At 41.0% G+C, this 20,493-nt stretch overlaps 1 protein-coding gene across 6 annotated transcripts in view; it reads left to right on the forward strand.

Annotated features, from left to right (window-relative positions):
* ADAMTSL3 (ADAMTS like 3) overlaps window positions 1–17,967 on the forward strand; it is a 389,485-nt gene extending 371,518 nt beyond the window's left edge. For 2 of the 6 annotated variants that reach the window (XM_037833189.1, XM_037833193.1), the window contains 6 exons: window positions 1,265–1,378; window positions 5,585–5,768; window positions 8,747–8,951; window positions 9,338–9,447; window positions 14,930–15,144; window positions 15,831–17,967. In XM_037833189.1, the coding sequence (XP_037689117.1) occupies window positions 1,265–1,378; window positions 5,585–5,768; window positions 8,747–8,951; window positions 9,338–9,447; window positions 14,930–15,144; window positions 15,831–15,937 (935 nt within the window). In that variant the 3' untranslated portion in view covers window positions 15,938–17,967. Of the gene's footprint in view, window positions 1–1,264; window positions 1,379–5,584; window positions 5,769–8,746; window positions 8,952–9,337; window positions 9,448–14,929; window positions 15,162–15,830 lie in introns of all 6 variants that reach the window. The other 4 variants (XR_005216378.1, XM_037833190.1, XM_037833191.1 and 1 more) reach the window with 4 other exon arrangements.
* Window positions 17,968–20,493: the final 2,526 nt, after the last annotated feature.

Here is a 20,493-nt window from a genome sequence, read left to right on the forward strand (position 1 = left end):
ATAAATAATGTTCTTCTTTCCTACCAGAGTTTGGAACCAATTGAGAGTTAATCATAAGTCAGCCAGATGAAGATCAGGAACTATGTATTACTCCCTTCTGTATCCCCAGCACCTACAGCAGGTGTAGGTATTAAATAAGTATTTGGTGAGTCAGTGAATGGAACTGAATCATTGGCAGAAGTGGCGTGAGGTTATAGAGTCCACTGTTGAACCAAGGAGAGAGGTGTGAAACAGCTTTCTCCATGGCTTCCCTTGTCTGCAGTTAGAGGATCCCAGAGACATAAAAAGATGGGAGTTGCCATTGCAGGGAGTTGGGAGTAGTTGACATGCACAGAGCCCTTTGATGACATTAACCGTTTTGGTCCTTACAGTAGCACAGTGTTGTGGATAGAAATTTTTAATCCCATTGTATAAATGAGGAAACCTGAAGCTCAGAGAGTTTGTTCTAGAGCCTAAATATGTAGTCTCCTCTTTCAGTGTTCTTTATACTACCCCTCAGACTCTCAGTACTGATCAGAAAGGCACTCACCAGCCTCTGCAGTCTTGTAGGATCACAGAATGAAGAGTTTCAACACACTGGCTGAGATTTGCTGTTTAGGAGGCATGTGCAAGGAAGAGGATCCAATTCTTGAATGCCTCCCCCCATGCTCTCTGAGAAGTCCAGCCTTATTCTTTGCTTGTCTCCATCTCCACTCATGAATCTTCTGGCTTTCTCAGTTCTCCCTGCACCCCTCTTCTTTAAGAAATCCCCTCAATCCAAGCATCTCGTGACATCCTCACTAAGGATCAAGAATGTCTTACATCACACATTACACAGCGTTCCTCCACCAACCTTTACAACCTTCCCAAAGGCCCATGTTCCTCGCCATGTGATGCCTCCAGTGAAGCATCACCCACTCCCCTGCTCCAAAGGCTGTTTTTAAGGCAAGGGGCTCTATCAGACCAATCTGCTTCCTCTGGCGCCTTCTGAAATTCTGTTGAATAATTTTTTTTCACCTTGTGAGTTAGGCTATAAACCCTGGAAACATGCAGAGATGCCATGTGTTAGCAGGGTTAATAACTCTAACTAAACTTCTATGATACTGTATACCCACATCTGTACCCACAAATACCTCCCGGACCTGCGTGAGCCTCAACATCCAGAGGCAAAGCGTTCTAATGGAAGGGACCTATTTCCTGGTGGTTGCCTTTGAGAATACCCACCCTGGAACAAGAGTTAGATCATTTCTGATTGGTAAACAACTGTTACTTTTTGTTTTCTCAGAACGAAGACATCCCAATAAAATTGTATTTCCTAAGGGTCGTAAAAAGCTTGCTCTCCTGCAGTCCACCACTGGAACCAGCAGCAATGACACTTCAGGAGAAACCCTACCTCGAGGTCTGGGATTTTGACTTTTAGAGATTTGCTGTTTAGGAGGCATGTGCAAGGAAAAGGATTTAGCTAAAAGCCCCTCCAAATTTTACACCTTCCAATATGTAAACTAATTCCTCAGCCTTTGGCCAGCTCTTCTCTTGCCCCTCAGCCTCCTGTGATTCAATTTATTCCTTCCATATTGAAACTTTTTGAGAAAAACCCACCTCTGAGGAAGCCAACAAAGCTCATATACCTGATGTATATCATTATTTGTGATAATGCAGGTACTGGTTTCCCAGTTTCAAACCTACTGTCAACATGGTAAATATTAATAGAGCAAAAGTTTACTAAGAATTCTGGAATCCATTCTTTCATTTTTCTCTTTTCACAGAATTCTTTTCCACAGATGTCCCATATCAGTTAGAGTTTGGTTGGGAGAACTTAATTTAACTATTTCAAGCTTGCAAAATTCTTTAGAAGGGCCAAGGAAAAAAGATAGCATTAAGAAAATCGTAAATGTTATAGTCACAGGAAACCACTGCTTGTGATCTCAGCTCCTTGTAGCTCAAAAATGGGTAAAGCACAGAAGGACACACAGAAGCTACTGTTAATCCACATGGTTGATTCTCTCTACTCTATGGAAACAATAATGACTTTTATGTCATTTCAACCTTTTAAATCTTGAGCAAATGCCCCTCACTGGCAGATTATATTCCAGAACACTGCAGGCAGGGATTCTGTGAAAGCTGGTTCCTAGTCTTCTAGTTCTTGAGATACAAGAGAGAGCACAGAAAGGGAAAATAGGACTCAGCAATCAACAATCTAGCACATGTTATTAATAACATAATTGCTTATGTTTATATGAGGTATTTCTTTTCTCCTCTTTTGGATGTAATACTACCATTATTCTATCCATTCATTCATCATTCCATTCATTCAACATTGAATGCATTCATTAACATTCAACAAATATTTGCCCAGTGCTTATTTTGCTAGACTGGGAATACAAGAGATGACCCAGTCCCTGAAAAGCCCATAGCCTAAAGAGGGTGGCAGTCAGTCATATTATCAGCTATTTCAACGTTATGTGACAAGTGCCGTAATAGAAGGATGACCCAAGTACAATAGTAGCACCAAAAAGGGGGCCCTAATTTGGGGGAAGTCAAATAAATTTTCATGGATATGATGTTTGTTTGGGGATGAGAAAGCAGAGCATTCCAGGCAGAGAAAACAGGATACACAGAGGCAGACAGATGGTCCATGTGACATGGGACATGGGAGGTCAATAGAACTCACTCAAATCAACTAATGAAAAAAATTGGACATTCATGAGGCTGAAGTTGCTGGTGGTGATGGAGCTTTTGGAATATTCATAGATTTGTTTTATGATCGCCCACCTCACTTACACACACACACAAACATACACACACTAAGCCACGGAATATGGATGGATCCTTACCTTAGCATTTCAAAAAGACTCATTTATTAATTTAGCAAATATTGATTGAATACCTAATATATAGCATGCATGCCCCATCCTAGCAGAAAATAGGACAGATGAGATCTTCACCCTCATGGAGTTGACATTACAAACTTGTAAACAAATAAACATGTAAGATATATCTCTGCCTATTGCTATGAAAAATACAAAATAGGGTAATGAGATATGGAGAGACTTTAGTGAAGATGGTCAGGAAGGGCCTTCTGAGGAGGTGATGTCTGAATTCAGACCTAAGAGATGAGGTGGAGCCATCCATGCAGAAAGGTGAGGAAGGAGCATTTCTGGTGGAGGGAATAGCAAGGGGCAAAGACCGTAAAGTAAGAACAGGCTTAGTGTGGCCAAGGAACAGAAAGATGATCCGTGTGAGTGAGGGTCATTGAAGGAAATGAAGAGGGTGTTAGATGAAGTTGGAGAGTTGCTGAGGACCAAATCGTACAGGGCTTGGAGGGTCAAGGTAAAGACTCTACAGTTTATTCCTTAAAAATGGGAAGCCATTGAGGAGTCTTAAATGGGAGTGATATGATATGATCTACTTTTCAAGTGCACTTGAGTCAAAAATCATTAACCATAAAATGAAAAATTGTTAAATTGGACTTAATCAAAAATTTTAGATCTGTTTATCAAAAGACACTAGTAAGAATTCGAATAGATAATTCATAGACTGGTAAAAGTATTGGCAGTAAACATGTCTGAAAAAGAACTTATATTTGGAATAAAGAACTCCTGCAAGTTAACAATAACCCTCTCCCACAAAAGGGCCAAAGACTTGAACAGACACTTCATAAAAGAAGATATACAAATGGTACCAGGAAAAGGGAAATTCAAACCACAATGAGATACTGTTTCATGCCCACTTGAAAAGCTGAAAACAAAAAGGCTGACAATACGAAATTTTGGCAAGGATGGGAGACAACTAAAACTCTCGTATTTTGCTGATGAGTGTGTGTGTGTGTGTGTGTGTGTAAAATGGTACAACCACTTTGGAAAACTATTGGCAGTTTCTAATAAAATTAAATATTCACCTACCTTTTGATCCAACAATTCTACCTACAGCTATTTACCGAGAAAAAATGAATAATGTCCAAAAAGAAAAGATTTGTACATGAGTGTTCATAGTGGCCTTATTCATAACAGCCATCGACAGGAAAATGGATAAACAAAAGAGAATGAACTACGAATATGCACAACAATACGGCTGAATTACAACAACGTTATATTAAACAAAAGAAGCCAAACACAAAAGAGTATATATTGCATGATGTCCCAAAACAGGCGAAACTAATGTATACTGATAGGAATGAAGAAGTGCTTGCCAGGGAACGGAGGGGAATTGATTGGAAAGAGGCAAGAGGATCTTTTGGGGGTGATGAAAATATTGTGTATCTTGCTTTGGATCATTGTTACATAAATACATCAAAACTCATTAAACACACCTGAGATCTGAGCATTTTATTGTATATAAATTATACCTCAATAAAAAAATAGAAAGAAATACACATGTCCTGCCCTGAACTGTCAAAGAATCTTTGTGAAAGGTTGCACAGTAGAGTTAGACTTGTAAACAACAGACGTTCTTAGGTTCCAATCCAACCAACAGGTAAAGGAATTGAGCAAGTCACTTAGTTTCCTTTAGTTTCCACTCTGCAAATAAAAGTAAAATTAAAATGTCTAATTTACAAGCTGTCCATAAGAGTAAATGAAAAAATTGATCATAAAGTGTCTAACCAAGTACTTATCACTTGGGAAATTCTCAATAAACTTAGATAATTTTAAAGAGTCTTTTAAAGTAAACTATCATCCTGAGGACCCAACTAAAAATACACTTTAGAGTTCTGCTTTGTAAATGATGCTATGTGCAACTTAAGACAAAATTCACAAATCAGAAGGAAAAAACTAGAAAAATCATTCTGCTATGTAGGGAGCTTGTGGACACAGCTGGTAGCTATGAATTACTTATCATTACAGGAAAATCTGGCACCTTCTGTGATCACATACAAATCTGTCAACATCATGTCCTACTTCATCTTTCACAAAATGTCAGAAAGAGAAAAGGCATTTGGAATAAGGACTACAATTTTTTTTAAATGTACTTACTGGAGATGGTCAACCTCTACTTTTCTAAAGGAAACTCCTATTTTACCTTTCCAGATGTCTCCATGACAGATTATTTATTCAGTTTCAGGACTAATGTGAAATTTACATTAAGAATTAATGGAAAAGTAAGAATTGAATTGAAATGCATCTTTAACCTCACTGCTTAATCCCTGGCCCCTGTTCCTCCTGCTAAATCATCTTCCATGTCTCCGCTTGGTCTGCTTTTGAGAATCAGAATCCTAGAGCATCCCCGGGAGAGGCCCTCCCCTCCTATACTGTTGGCTCTGCTTGGAGGATGCTGAGGGGGCAGCCCACCCTTTGGAGTAACTCCTACCGCCCACCCCTGGGATTTTTCTGGCAGATCCAGCTGGCCCACAGCAGCTCTTCTTCCCAGACTGTGGTCCAGGGCCCCACTTTGGCTGCCATTCCCACTTATTAGAATACTTTAGTTGAGGGAAAATAAGATTTAAAGGACCCTCTTGCACTATGAGATAACTTTCTCTCTGTGTGCTACTTAAAGAACCAGACAGGCAGCTAACCAGAAAACATCTCAGGGTGGTCTTTGGCCATGTCTTCTCGAGCCCAGCATCATTTCTCATTCAGGGCTGTCATGACATTTCATTTCCTCTCTGCAGAGCCTTTCTGGGAGCCTGGTAACTGGACACGTTGTTCTGCCACCTGTGGCCACCTGGGAGCCCGCATTCAGAGACCTCAGTGTGTGATGGCCGATGGGCAGGAAGTGAGTGTGGCCCTCTGTGGTCATCTCCAGAGGCCACCGGCTGGGTTTCAGCCCTGTAACATTCGGGACTGTCCTGCCAGGTACGTGCAGCCACTCTCCTTATCTCGCCAGCTCCAGGTTTTTGGTTATTTTTAAATGCCCAGTGATTTGGAGCTTATAAGACGATAGCTAAGATTTGTTTAGCAGTTACTCTGTACTAGGCATCTTGCTGAGTGCTTTACACTTCCCAGTAAGTGATGAGGTTGTTAGTTTCCTATTTTACAGATGGGGAGACTCCCCCAAGCCACACAGTTACAAGAGCAGAATTCAAATTGAGGTGGTCTGATTTCAGAGCCCTGCTCTTCAGCTGCTTCCTACCCTCTCAGCCCGTCAGTTCCTCATGAGCATAGCTCACTGAATTCATGGAGATAATGCAGCGGGTCACAATCACCAAATGCACTTGTTATAAATGTGATTCCCTAGGCTCCACCCCTGCAGTAAAACCATTAATAACCTTTCTATGTAATAAGATCATACAAATTAATGATAAAAACATTTCCTAATGCAAACGTTTGATCTTCACCAACCCTGATTCATCCCCAGTGTTCCAGATCTCAATGGATGCATTCTAAACTCTCCTCCTTCTGTCACTTCCATCCATGTTTTTCAATCCACTGTCACCCACTGCAGTCCAGGTCATCATCATTCCTCACATGGCTACTCCAATCAACTCCTAATTCTTGTCTCCCTCCCTGGAGTACTTTTTCTACTCTGTAAACAGAATCATCTTTTAAAACACAAATCTGTCATGGCACACTCTGCTGAAAATCTTTCAATGATTTTTCATTCTTCTTAGGATAAAGGACAAAATTCCTAGCATGGGGGTTGGGTCTCTCTTCTTCACCTTTTTGTCCCTAGTGTCTAAATTGTGCCTAGTACATAGCTGGTGCTCAGTAAATATTTGCTGACTGAACAAAGGAGTGAAGGAGTAAGAGGACACTCCCTGCTTGGGCTTCAGGCTGCCTTTCTTTCTCGTTGATCATCTCTCCAATCCTGGTTGCCTTATCTCCATCCACACCTGTCATTTTTGTTCCTTAGATGTGCCTTTCTCTCTCCTGACTCAGAGCATCCACACACACTGCCCCCCCCACCTCTCTCTCTCTCTCTTCACTTAGTTAATTCCTATGCGTCTATTAGATCTCAATACATTTTCAGAGAAATTTTCCCTGACCCTAGCCCACCAAACTAAATCAGACCCCTGTGCTAACTGTTTTTATATTTCCTTACAGTTTTTCTTCATAGTTCTTGTCACAACCTGTCCCTCTTGCTCCCCCACTGGCCTGTGAGTTCTGTGAAATTAAATCCATGCCTGTTTTGCTCAACACTCTATTCTGGGCACTTAGCAGAGTCTTCCCTATTCTGAACTCTCCATGAATATTTAGAGAATGAATGAACGAGCGAATGAATAACATACACCCTAGTAGTTAATGGAGCAAATCACACCAAAATACACATTAAAAATTTCAACAAATAATAGTAGCATTTATTGAGCACAAACCCAAGCAGGTACTATTATCGATACCCATTTTACAGACGAGAAAATGGAAGCATCAGCTCCCTGCCTTTGTGCAAATGCCCATACTTGATCCAATTACCTGAGGCCTGGAGGAGTGTGAGAGGCAGCATCACACTGAATGATAAAATGGTTGCCTTGGGGTATTGCAGGCACCCTAACTGACAGGGCACCAAGTGTAATTCTTCAAAGGAAGATCCCCTGCTCCAGAGTCACCCCTCAGAAAGTGGCAAACTGATGTTACAATAACTAGAGTGAACTTGATCCAAGAAAGCTTTTCATGTCAATTCATGTTTCTCACAAAGTAGAGAGAATCCACATTGGGAAATTTACCAGCAGACTTGTTTATTAAATATTCTCAAGTCTTTGCACACTTGTAGAATAAACAGAGTCATATACTTTCATACCTAGAAGAGACCACAGCAGACATCTAACTCCCGTCTCTCTACATCAGGGGTCCCTATCTCCTGGACCCCTCTTGTAGTCTGGAGAAGCCTGCAGATTCATCCTCAGAAAAGGTTTATAAATATACAAAATAAAATACATTTAATTACAAAAGAAACTTATTGTATTGAAATATGATTATGAAATATTTAAAGATGTGTGACATAGCAATAGATTCGCTTCTCTATTGATACACTAAGTAACAAGATTCAATGGTACTTTAATTTTGAAATAGTGATGACAGTAAATGATGTTTTGAGCTACCTGCTGCAACTTAGAAAACATCTCTGATTTCTATTGATGATAAAATCACTGCTATTACTACTGTAGTTTGTGGCTGCATTAGTAACAATAAAGATGACAATCTTGTCCCATCAAAGCCCACAGACTCCTCAAATAACCATGGACTCAGGTTAGGGACCCTTCCTCTGCAGTGTCCCAGAAATAGCTTAAACATCTTGAATGACAGCTCAGTGTTGCCTAAGGTGCCTAATTCCAAGTCCAGTCTTCTGTTCTCAATAAAGCATGAACTTAAGGATCAAATAGACCTAGAATCAAATCCTGGTTCTGTTGACATGTTAGTTACGTGACCAAAGCCAAGTTATTTGACCTCCTGGGCATCAGTTTCTTCCCTACAAGAACAGAAATGGCAAGAGAATTATATGAGGTAACATGTAAGTATCTAGCAGAGTAGATAGCACATAAGTACATAAAAATAACAATTCTCTTTAGTTCCAATAAATTGAAATCTACCTTGTTCACATTTTCACCTAATATTGCCCTAGCTCTACGTTCTGGAGCCACACAAGTGACAGCTCTTCACAACCTTGAAGATGGCCCTACCTAACCTCTATAGTGGTCACCTTTACGTGATAACTCGATGGCCTCCCACAAGTAAAAGAACGCCCGAGAATAAGGCTTGGAGTTTGTCTAAGCTGCTGCCCACTCCCATAGAGACATGTGACAGCCTCTAAACAGCCCCAGTGTTCAGGTCAACTTTTTCTTTTGAAGAGACTCCTGACTTTCCAATCCTTACTAAGGTCTTGTAGCTTTTGTTTTTAGGTGGTTCACAAGTGCTTGGTCAGAGTGTTCTGTATCTTGTGGTGAAGGATTCCGCAGTCGACAAGTGACGTGCAAATTGACAAAAGCCAATGGAACCGTGCAGGTGGTGTCATCCAAAGCATGTGCCCCCAGAGACCGGCCTCTGGGGAGAAAACCATGTTTCGGTCATCCGTGTGATCAACGGGTTGTTGAACCGGGGAGCCAGGTAAAGCCACATCAGAATTTTGTTTCTAATTATTTTCTGTAATTAAAAGCACCTTAGCACAAACGTCTCCATTTTGGCTTATAGCACAAAAACCTAAACTTGATGGTCACTTGATTTTAAGTGTAGTCATTTCTGAACATAAGCCCAGTCAATTTGCGATTCATCCTGTCCTTTTCCCTTCTCCCCAAAGGTGGTCTTAAGTTCCAGGGGAAAAAAGTAGGAATGCAAACTTAAATATCTTCCTGGCTCTGAGGGGTTCCCTGCAAAGCAGCTGGTTCCCCTGCAATTGGTCTTTGGCTACCCTTCCTCAATATATGATCTTGGTCCACTACACCCAGCATGCATGATTTCACAGCTTTTACACTGTATTGTGCTTTCATTTCCAGTGTCCTGGAAATTGCATGCGTCGTGCCGTGAGGATGCAGCAGCATCACATAGTTTGCCAACTCCACAACAGCTCTGAGGCTCCTGACTCCCACTGTGATGACAGAAGGAGGTACTGGCCCTGCCCTAGGATATGACACAATCACTCCCGCCTCAATCAATGACTCTTAACTGTTTGAAAATGGAATCATTTCTGGTTTCCACCACCTCTCATAATTGACAAATCCTGTTAAATTATTATCTCCTATGTTGTCATCCTAAATAGTATACATTATACTAATGTATTAGGTAACATGTACCATTTATGATTACAAATCATTCAGACACCAAACATATATAGTGAAAGGACCTTAAAGAAGAAAAAAAGGTGGCAGTGAGAGTAGATGAATACTTTTCCTTCTATATACAAAGTTGTTCAAGATTAATAATATTTCCTATTGCTTTTAATATGTTTAGGTTTACAGATTAAATCTTCCCAGTGTTTTCGATGAACTATGTTATATCACTGTTTAGTAACTGTCTTGATTAGGATATTGACACAGTGACTTAAGAGAACAAAATAGACTTTTATCTTGTTAGAAGGCTTAAACAAGGTGAGTTTACTTTTCTCTTGTGTAAAAATCTGAGCTGGTGGGTGGTTTAAGAGTAGAAGAACTTTGTCCCTCGAGGTCTTCTAGAGGCCCAGACTCCTCCTCTGTGGTGGCACCGAAGTTCCGGAGGACATACTAACAGGGGCTTCGCAGCTCTGCCCTCTCTGATTGTGTGATCTTGGGCTGCCTGACCTCTCTGAGCTAATCTGCAAAATGGGGTATTTTTCATCCAGGTGAATTTATAATTAGTTTTAATGATAACTTCATCCATATGAAGTTTTCATTAGTTTAGTAAAGAACGCTTGAGCAGCCTGGGTCATAGAAGACGACCAATAAATGTTTATTTCTTCCTCCTCCCCATTCTGAGTCTTGCCAGAGAGAATTGGATATCCTTGACAGTTGGCTTGGTTATCATTTTGAGCTTTCAGGAAGATTTGGCAATGTAAAGTCAGCTGTGTGTCCTATTCCCCACAAGATGATTTCAGGCCAGAACCATTCACCTCAAATGGAAAATGCTTGGAAGAGCTGCTCAGTATCAGAGCAACCTAATTTCCGATTTTTCTGAGAAAATAAAGACCACACGCAAATTAATATGTATCATCCCAGATGTTTTGCTTTGCATTTATAAAGATCTATTTACACATATAAACACATACATTGATTGAGCTTTTTTTTTAACATACTGTACATATTATTCTGAAACTTTCCTTTTCTACTTAACAATAAATTATAGATTTTTTCCATCTTAGTACAAAATGATTCACTATATTCTTTATGGTTGTTGTATTTAATATTACATCATTCCTTTGCTGATGAACAATTGACTGTTCTGAACTTTTTGCTATTACTAACATATGCTGCAATAAACATTCTGAAGCATAAATCTTTGTACCCAAGGGGTATGATTCTCATAGAGTAGATTCTTAGACATGGAATTGAATTGAATGCATGTTACCTTTATATTATCAAGTTATCATCAAAATGTCCATAATAACTGTATGTGAGAATTCCCCCCTTTTCATCAGGATTTTATGGGTTTTCAGTGTTTTAAAACTTTTGCCAAACTTATGGGTGAAAAAATTATACTTCATTTTCTTTTGTACTTTTCTGATAAATTTGTAAATGCTTTTCGGCTCTTTGCATTTTTTCTTGACCCATCCACTTTTTTCATCTCCACCACTTTACCCTTGCCTGGTGCACTGCCATAGCCATCTAACTGGTTTCCCTCTACCCGTTCATCTCCTCTGCAGTCCACTCTCCACACTACACCTGGAGCAATTTTTCCAAAATACAAATCTCATCAAACCACCACCAACCCCAACTCCCTGCTAGAGTAAATCACATTACAGGCTTTACTTGTTCACAAGAAGAAGATTGCTCTAAATCCTTATTGTGACCTATAAAATACTGTACAGTGAAGTCCTCGGGCCCTCCACAACCTCATCTAAGGCGTCACTCTCTCACTCTTTGTTTTCCAGCCATATTGGTCTTCTTTTGATTCCTTGGCTATGCCATGCATTCTCCCACCAAAGGAATCAAAAATAGAAGGCAGAAAATATGATAGAGAAGATAAAAGACCTGGAAGGATCTAAAAGGAGTTTTAATATCTGATTAAATGGGGTTTAGAGAAAAAGATATACATGCAATGGAAGGATGGGAATTTTTTTAAAGAAATAATAGAGGAAAATTTCCCAGAGCTGGGGAGGTGGGGGGAGGGGGGAGGGAAATAAGTCAACTTATGTTCCATTTGCTGTATTATTTCTCTTTCCTCCAAGGTTGGCTGCTCTGTTTTAGTGCCTTTCTTTCATGCTGTTATTTTCCTTAAATATCTGGTGGTTTATGCATAAAGGACTAAGTTGGTCCATATAGAGAACTTCTGCGGGTTTCTTTTGCAGCTGCATAGCCCTGTTTCCCCCCACAGACGTCTTTTGCTGGATGGATGTGCTGAGCCTCAAAGAAAGTGGGTGAGATGTTAGGTCTCCCTTTAGAGGACATGGATAGGGAGTAGCTAAGCGGTGGCACCATCCCCAATTGCCATAGTAGGGCCTCAGTCCATTTTAGTGGATATTTTCTAGGTGGTAATATTATCAGTAGCCATAGAAAGAGGATCATTGGTGAGCAGTCCCCTTCTGTGGACCCAGGAAGGGTTTGGGAGAAGTGACCTCTATTAAAAATAGGTTGAGGGAGTGGGAACTGTCAGAGTGGGGTCAGCTCACACTGATGGCAAGAGGACAACATGGGGACCTGATGAAATACTTCAGAACAGAGAAAGTTTATTCCCCAAAATGGTGATTCCTAACCTCAGCCGAAACTCAGAATCATCTGGGAAGTTTCTTTAAGATTCTTAGGCCCTGCCTCAGACTTAATGAATCGGAGTCTTTCAGAGAGGAGCCTAGCAATCCACCTAATTTTAAAGCTGCCCACGAATTTCTGATAACCAGCCAGGCTTGAGATCCACTGCCCTATAGAATCAGCAGTTCCCTCTGGCTGATGGGAAAAGGGGTTATTCAAGGCAGGGATGGAGCTGGACTGCATAGGAATGAGACAGTGAGACATGCTGTTAGAAACAGGGTTACTTAATGCTTTCTGCTGCCATTTCTACTTTCATGTTTTATATAGGTAAATACGAGTCCCCTGTTGTGTGTACCTGGCTCAGGTGTCCCCATCCCAAGTCCTGTCCCTGGCCGGGAGGAGAGGATGCCCTCTGCTGGATTGATTTTGCATTTTTCTTTTTTTAACTGGGTCGACAATGACCAGGCTCTGAGCTGTCCTGGGCTTCGGCTCCTATATTTCTGTATTGATCTATAATTTCCTATACCCCTCTCAACATTTATTATTTAGGAAACACAATGTCTCCTTCCTACTTCCCCTTGTCCCTGCCTTCTATTAAAGCAGAGAAGTGGCTATATTAGTTAAGGTCCTTTGAGCTGTAAGTCACAAAAGTCAACTTGGGTTGACTTAGGCAAGGCAGGGGCAGGTGTGGGGGAAGAGGTGGATGACTTATTAAGACAGGACCACTCTCACTTGTGCACAAACAGAGTTTGAATATTTGTTCAATCGTTTCTTTGTTTAAAAAGCTGATCTCTGCACAGAGGGAAGACTGAGGAGTACTTTGCTCTTTTGTCCATAGCAATTCAACTTTTGGCCCCTAGAATGCATATCCACTGGGGAAAACAAAAGCCCTGCAATTAATAGGACGCCCCTTCCTCCACATCCCCTCTGCTCTTACAGAACAGTTTATGGTGAAGATGCTGTTTCTTCAGCAAGCCCCTGGTGGGAGTGGCCCCCTGGTGGCTAATCCAAGTATTGCTTCCAACCATGTGTAATGTACTCTCAAGAGAGTTCAGGCTATGGCAACTGTCTCCATCTTACTACATTTCCAGTGATTTTCGACACTCCTTGTAGATGGAGGATCTCTTATAAGGACCATACAATAATAATATAGAAATGTCTCATCAAACCCGAAGGGAGAATGAGAAGGACTGTAGGACAGAGGGGGCTGAGACCAAGCATTGGGATGTCACTGAGGTTCTTTCTTCTTCTCTCATCCCTGCATTTCTGCTTCATTCTCTTTCTTTTCTGCAAACTGTTTCTCTCTCCCTCTCTAGCCCCTGTGGCAGAATATGGCCCCCACCATTCCAGCCTCCAGGTTGGCATGTCTTGTTCCAGCCACCTTCAAATTCCTGGGAGAAAGACAACTGTGAACCAGCTCAAGGCCTCTTCAGTCATCTGGGGGTGGTGGGTGGCGGGAAGGAAGCCCTTCGCATGCATACAGATGTATTCCCAGGAGCCCTCCCCTGAGAACAGCGTCAGATACCCCAGGGCGGGCCCACTAAGGTGACTCTGCCCTCCGGGGTAAATATCTTTCCAGAAATCAGAGAGGATTATCTTTCTGTTTTACAGGGTAAGGAAACCAGAGATAGATCCCTCTTCCAAAATAGCCTTTGTTAACTCCTGACTACAAGTCATAGTGTGACCTAAATGTAGATGTAAGAGCACTTTTCTTAGCAGACAAGATTGCTCACATGTAAATTCATATTCATACCAGAAAATGCTTCAGGTGTTTTCAATAGAAAACAGAAGGTTTGTTAACAAATTGAAAGTGGTTTATTGTGGGTCATTCTTCCCTTCCTTGCCTAAAGCTGCTCCAGCTTATGAGGACAGCATATCTTTGGACGTGTGTGCCCTGACTTGGTGTTGGAAGTCAGTGGAGACACATCATATCTTCTCTACCAGAGCGCCTCTAAGCAGGGAATCTCAGCCTGTCACTATCATTTTAGAATTATGTGGCAAAAATGGCGGAGCATGGGGGAGAGGTCATCTCTCAGACTTAGCAGAATCTAAAACTGAGAGACCTTATATGAACCATGAGTGGAGGAGGAAAATCTTTTCCAGGAACAAGGATGTGTTGGCAGTGACATAACCACATTCTCTCATTGATTTTTTTTCCCCATGTAAACCTAAATTGTGAGTTCTCACTACTGGCCCTTCTCTTGATAGCAGTGATTTCATTCTGCTTCATGTCATGGTAATTTGGTCACTTGTTGATTCCCACTCTGTATTTTTGAACTTTCAACACTGAAGCTATATTTCACCCATGTCTGCTTCCTCAGATCCATGCTCCTGACACACGAAAAGCCTTAAATAAATGTTTATTGGATTGAAATTTTCTAAAATAGGTTTCCCTCCTTCTCCCTCCATCATGCATTTGTGACAATTTCCAGAAACTTCTGAGTATATCTGGGGCCAACTTGGGTGGAGTGTAGGGTCATTCTCAATGGCTTGAAAATAGTCTATACCCCCAAGTGAAATAATTATGTAATTATCTCTGTTATGATCATGATTGCCCCATTATTTTGCTTGGTCAATGAATTTCTTGATGAATGGGGTCCTAATTGCCAAACTGTTACTGGATTGTAGTAAGGCAAAAGGCTTTATCCTAGCAAGAGGTGACATCCGTTCTCTCTCATTGTCATTTTTTTTTGTCATTTTTTTTCATTTCAGGCCCACCTTTAGGAGGAACTGCTCATCGGGGGCTTGTGATGTGTGTTGGCACACAGGCCCTTGGAGGCCCTGTACAGCCACCTGTGGCAGGGGCTTCCAGTCTCGGAAAGTGGACTGTGTCCACAGAAGGAGCTGCAGATCCGTGGCTGAGAGACACTGTGTGCAGAAAAAGAAGCCAACTTCCTGGCGGCACTGTTTCGGGCCTTCCTGTGATAGTACGTACCCCTCTCAGGTATCAGCACTGCCCCAGAAGCTTTTCCAAAACCAGACCCTGAAGGTGTCTTCCTCCCCAGTATCACTCACGTTGAGGGGCCATTCAGTGTGGATGTGGTAGCTTGGGTCATCTGGAGATTAGCTACTGTGATATGGGTGCAACTCCGTGTTTCTTAATCAATCAGTAGGGTGCTGGTGGCATTGGCTCCTGCCTTTCTAGCAGTGGTAGCCTCTCCACAGACTTCCCTTCTACCCAGTATTCTCATCCTCTAAAACAGGGATCCCATGGTTGGACTTGGGTAGTTATGCAAATATCCTGAAATCATATGTCAAATTTAATATGTGTGTGCATTTTTCTAGGGAGCAGGTCCATAGCTTTCATACATTTTCCAAAGCAGCCCACGACCCCCCAAAAGCTAAGCACTACTGCTCTAAACACTGAGAGTTGCAGCACAGTTCAGGAGGACTGTGAAGTCCCCAGAGAGCAGCGAGAGGCCACTCGGCCTCACTGAGTGAGAGCTGGGTCCGTGGATGTCTGACTCCAGTGCAAAGGAATGGTCCCAACTCAAGGCTGACTGCTTCACCTCACTCAGTGATCCTGACTGATGGCTTGTCATAAAATCAAATGATTTTTTTTTTCCGTATCTCTAATGAGCTGTGTGTTACGGATTTTTTTCTTTTTTTGCAGGAGACTGCACAGACACAACCCACTACTGTATGTTTGTAAAGCATCTTAATTTGTGTTCAGTAGACCTTTACAAGCAAAGATGCTGTCTGGCGTGTCAAGAAGGATAAACCTTTGGAGGGGTCATGATGCTGCTGTGAACAACAAAGAAAAATGTAAAAGCTCTTTTCCCCATGTAGCCGGTTCAAAAACACATATTTCTTAAAAGACTCTAGATTCTGAGACCAAACAGAGGTTGACGCAAAAACACCACTGTTAAAATTTTGTAAAGTGAAATTTTCCCATTGCTCATTTTTAATCCCAACTCTTCTAAACAGTGTATTCCAGATTACACAAATATTCCACGGCACGCATGCCATTGCACTTGGGACCCCATCATATCCTCTGCATCAGGAAAACTCCAAGGTGGTGAGTGCACTGTCAGGTGCTGCTTCTTTCCTGTGATTTGTAGACTGGCAGAGAGTAGTCCATCCTGAACACTTGGGAAACACAGCAACTGATGACTCCCCCTTCTCCCAAGTGTTAGGGTTTTGTCAAGTTTATAAGGCCTCTTTACGTTTTAGAAGTTCTGGCCAGTAGTTGTTAAGATGTTGGCGCTAATGGCATTTTTATAGACCCTTAAGTTTAGTCTGTGAAAAAGGGGCAGTCTCTCTGGACAGGAGTGCTTAGCGCTGGCTGATCGAAGGATTCCTAGGGGTGGATTGGGTGGCATCCTGCCCTTGCACCCATGGAAGAAAGCACAGAGCAGACGTTGCTGCCATTTTCATAACTATGGAAATCTATCAGTGACCAGCGGACACCATGGAACTCAAAGGAGGGAGAAAGCTAACCTTTTCTACTGATTTTGAAGTATATTCTAAGCTTTCTTTTAAGAGCTGTGAATGAAACTTTTTCTAAGCACTATTCTCTTGCACACAAACAGAAAATCAGAGCCTTATCAGACCTAATTTATGCATCAAATAGTATTCCTAAGGATTTTTATTTTGGAAAAGTTATAAGAAAATAATCTAAACATGAAACATGATAGTTTAAAATACTTGTTTATAATAAATGTTTTAGTTTGAGCTGATTTCTCAATAAATCCAAAATGAATTAGGGTGAGGCCAGGAGTTACCATTAGGACGAGGGGTTAGAGTTAAGATTTGGGGTATAAGGTGAAGGTTAGTGTCAGTTTTAGGATTAGGGCTTGGATTGGGTTAGATAAGAATGGAAGTTAAGTTGGAACTGAGGCGAGAGTTGGCTTTAGAGATTAAGGTGAGGACCAGATTAAGTCAGAGTTGGGCTGGGGTTGAGTTGGATCCAGTGCTGGTGTTAGTGCTAGTGTCAGGGTGGAAGTTAAATACGGAGTAAACATTGCTGCTGAAGCCGGTTAGTGTCATTAAAAATCATAACTTCTGAACCTAATTTGGTTATGGGGCTCTTTTCCTCACATCCTACCCGTCACAGCAGCGAGCACACACAACCCCAAATAAGCGGTCTTACCTGTTCATTCAGCGTCCACGCTCCTGTCCCCGGGCTGCGTCCAGCCTGTCGGCCACAGAGTTTCCAGGAGCAGGTTGTGCTGGACCGAGTCCCCGGTCAGTAACAAGTGAACAATGTGTTTCGGCTTTGGATCTCTCTGTAGACAAGCTTTTGAGTCTCTCTACCATATTCTGAGCACCGGGTCTCTTTTGTTCTAACTTCAGCCTCACTGACACTGGGGTGAGCACTACTGTACGTGGAGGGTTTGGTGGTTGGGAATAGATGGGGAAAGCGAAGTGGAGACACCAGTTCATGAATTCTTGAGCATCAATCTCACTTGATGGTTGAAGGTTTTTAAATTAAAAGGAAGGTCCTTTGTAAAAATACCCTTTGTATATATTTATTATATGACTTAAAGGTGCAATATTTTATTTTGTACAGTATGTAATATTTTGGGACAAATATTTTTCTTATTAACAAAATTTCATATTAAATTGCTTTGCCTTTGTATTTAAGGTTAAAAGTTACTGTTTTTCATTTACTATTGTGCTTTTGTTATCATTCAAATGACATTCCTGTGTACTGTATTTTACTACTGTTTCTATAACATGAGAATTGATGTTTCTCTCTCGTACTCCTTAAGTAATTCAGAAATAAATTTACTTTGATTATTCATTGGCACCCATATAAATGTAGGTGGTTTATTTGTGTTCTGTTTTTGGTAGTCTTGGGTATTGTCACCTAGGCTGCCCTTCAGAATTGTGAGTCTTAGGAGCAACTGGTGGGTTCCGTGCCCTGGGCTGTCTCTCGCAGTGTGGGTTACAAAATTCATAGCAAATCACACAGGGATTCACTCAAACCCCCTATCCCCATCACTTATATCTTGTGAGTCATATTTTATAGAATGTCCAGAGCAGAAGGGGTGGAAATACCCTTAGATAGGTTTAGCAGTTGGTGGTAGCTGGGTGAGCAGGAGCGGGCTGTACCCTTTGATTTAGGGCCATTGTGAGGCAGTTAGAGAGTGATTTTAGATGTCTGCCACCAGGAACATTTTAGCAGCAATTGGTGGAGAAACTCTTTTCTCTGTCTTCTAATCTATTATTTGTAGAGTGCTTCAACATTAGCAGTGAGTCTTTATGAACATCCATGTTATTGAAAACGAGATTCTGCTTCATTTGTCATGGGCCTTGGATCTGCCAAGGTCACTTGCTGGGAACAAAAATCAGTCGTTACAGTAACTCATGAGAAGATGTTATCCTCGTGAAGCTGGGCCACATAGGAGATGAGCAATGGGACCCCCTCAGATATCTAAAATTGCACTTTAAAAAAACAAAAACTGAGATCAACATAAGTCACAGGGAATGGAGGGCATCATCAGGAGAGATGGGAAGTCAGCAACCTGCATTCCCAACTCAGAGAAATTTTCCTAGCAAATCCCCTTTAATTTTCTTGTAGGTTTGAAATATTTTGTAATCTTCATGACCCATCCCCAGACGCTGAGAAATCCAGATTTTACACAGAAGCCAACCACTAACGTTAAGACTTGAGTCCTCTCTCTATACAGCAGGATTAAGTTACCCAAAAGGTGAAAAATCACTCTAAGAAAATATTAGAAATATAATCCCCAAGTAGTCCCATATAATGGATAAAGTGTAAGAGAGGATTGAAACAAGTCTGAATTACAAAGAAAGCAAAAATTTAGCCAGGGAAGATTCTATCCCATGGCCCTACTTATTTTGCGGGGATTCCAGTTTAGCAACTCAATTCCAGGATTCTTTCTCTTCTTAAGCTTTGCCCAACATTTCATAACTCTCCACTTCCCTGTGAGTTCTGCCATGGCATGGGTCTTATTTACTGTCCCTGGCCTCCAACATATTATCTGACACATAGGATGGCCTCAATAATTTTTAACAAATTTATGAATGGATGGCTAGAGTGTTGAAAAGATAAACTGAATGAATTAGGCAAGTCTATTTTTTAAACATTTATTTTGAAATAATTTTAGATTTACAGGAGAGTTTTTGAAAGTACAGAAATTCTGGTGTATCCTTCACCTAATTTCCCTTAACATTAATTTCTTACATAGCCATAAAACAATTATCAAAACCAAGAAATGAATATTGCTTTCTTTAATACTATTAAATAAACTACAGACTTCATTGGACTATCACCAATTTTTCCACTCTTGCCCTTTTATCTGTCCTGTGTTCCAATTCAATAACCCACACTGCATTTAGTTGTCCTGAATTCTTAGTCTCCTCCAGTCTGTGATGGTTCCTCAGTCTTTCCTTGCCTTTCATGACTTTGACACTTTTGAAGAGTACTTACTGTTCAGGTATTTTATTTTGTAGAAGGCCCCTCAGTTTGGAGTTATCTGATATTTCCTCTTGACTAGATTGAAGTTCTGCAGTATTGCCCATCCTCGGTGCATAATATCAGGGGACCATGACGTCCATATGTCTTACTATAGATGATCCTTGGTTAAGGGAGCGTTTGCCAGGCTTCTCCTTACTATTTTCCCTTTGCAAGTAATAAATATTTATTTGAGGGGAGATATTTTGAGACTATGCAAATATTCTGTTTCTCCTTCAACTTTCGTCCCCTGATTTTCACATGTACTGTGGATCTTGCCTGCAACAATTGTAACAGTGATGTTATTACAATGATATTCTAATGGTGACTGTTTCCCTGTTTCCTTCTGCTTTTATTAACTGGAATCTTTCTGTAAGGAATAATTGTCCCTTCTCCCCCATTTATTTATTTATTCAGTTATTTATTTGTATCAATACAGACTCAAGAATATTTACTTTTTGTTTGGGTTAAAATTCAGCACTATCACCCTTTAGTTTTCACTTATGTTGTTCCAACTTCGGCCATTGGGAGTTCTCTGAGGTTGATAGCCTACATACTATCCCAGGAATGTACACACACACCTCGGTTATTATTTCTGTTATCTTTGAGTTCGCACTGAAACCTCTTGACTCCAATCCAGCACCACAGGATTCAATGTAGTCTTTACCTTTTTCTTATTTGTAACTTCTTTCTCTGATAGTGAGAAGGCTGGCTCTCATGATCTACAATATATTTTCTTTGTTCAGCCTTAGTAAACACATACATTGTTTCAGAATTGCTAGCCCATACCCTGGTGAGAGGAGAAAATTTACCAACTACAGTGTTTGTATACACTTCTTTTTGTCCTTTATCT

This window comes from Choloepus didactylus, chromosome 4 (genome assembly GCF_015220235.1).
Source record: "Choloepus didactylus isolate mChoDid1 chromosome 4, mChoDid1.pri, whole genome shotgun sequence".
NCBI classification, from domain to species: Eukaryota; Metazoa; Chordata; class Mammalia; order Pilosa; family Megalonychidae; genus Choloepus; species Choloepus didactylus.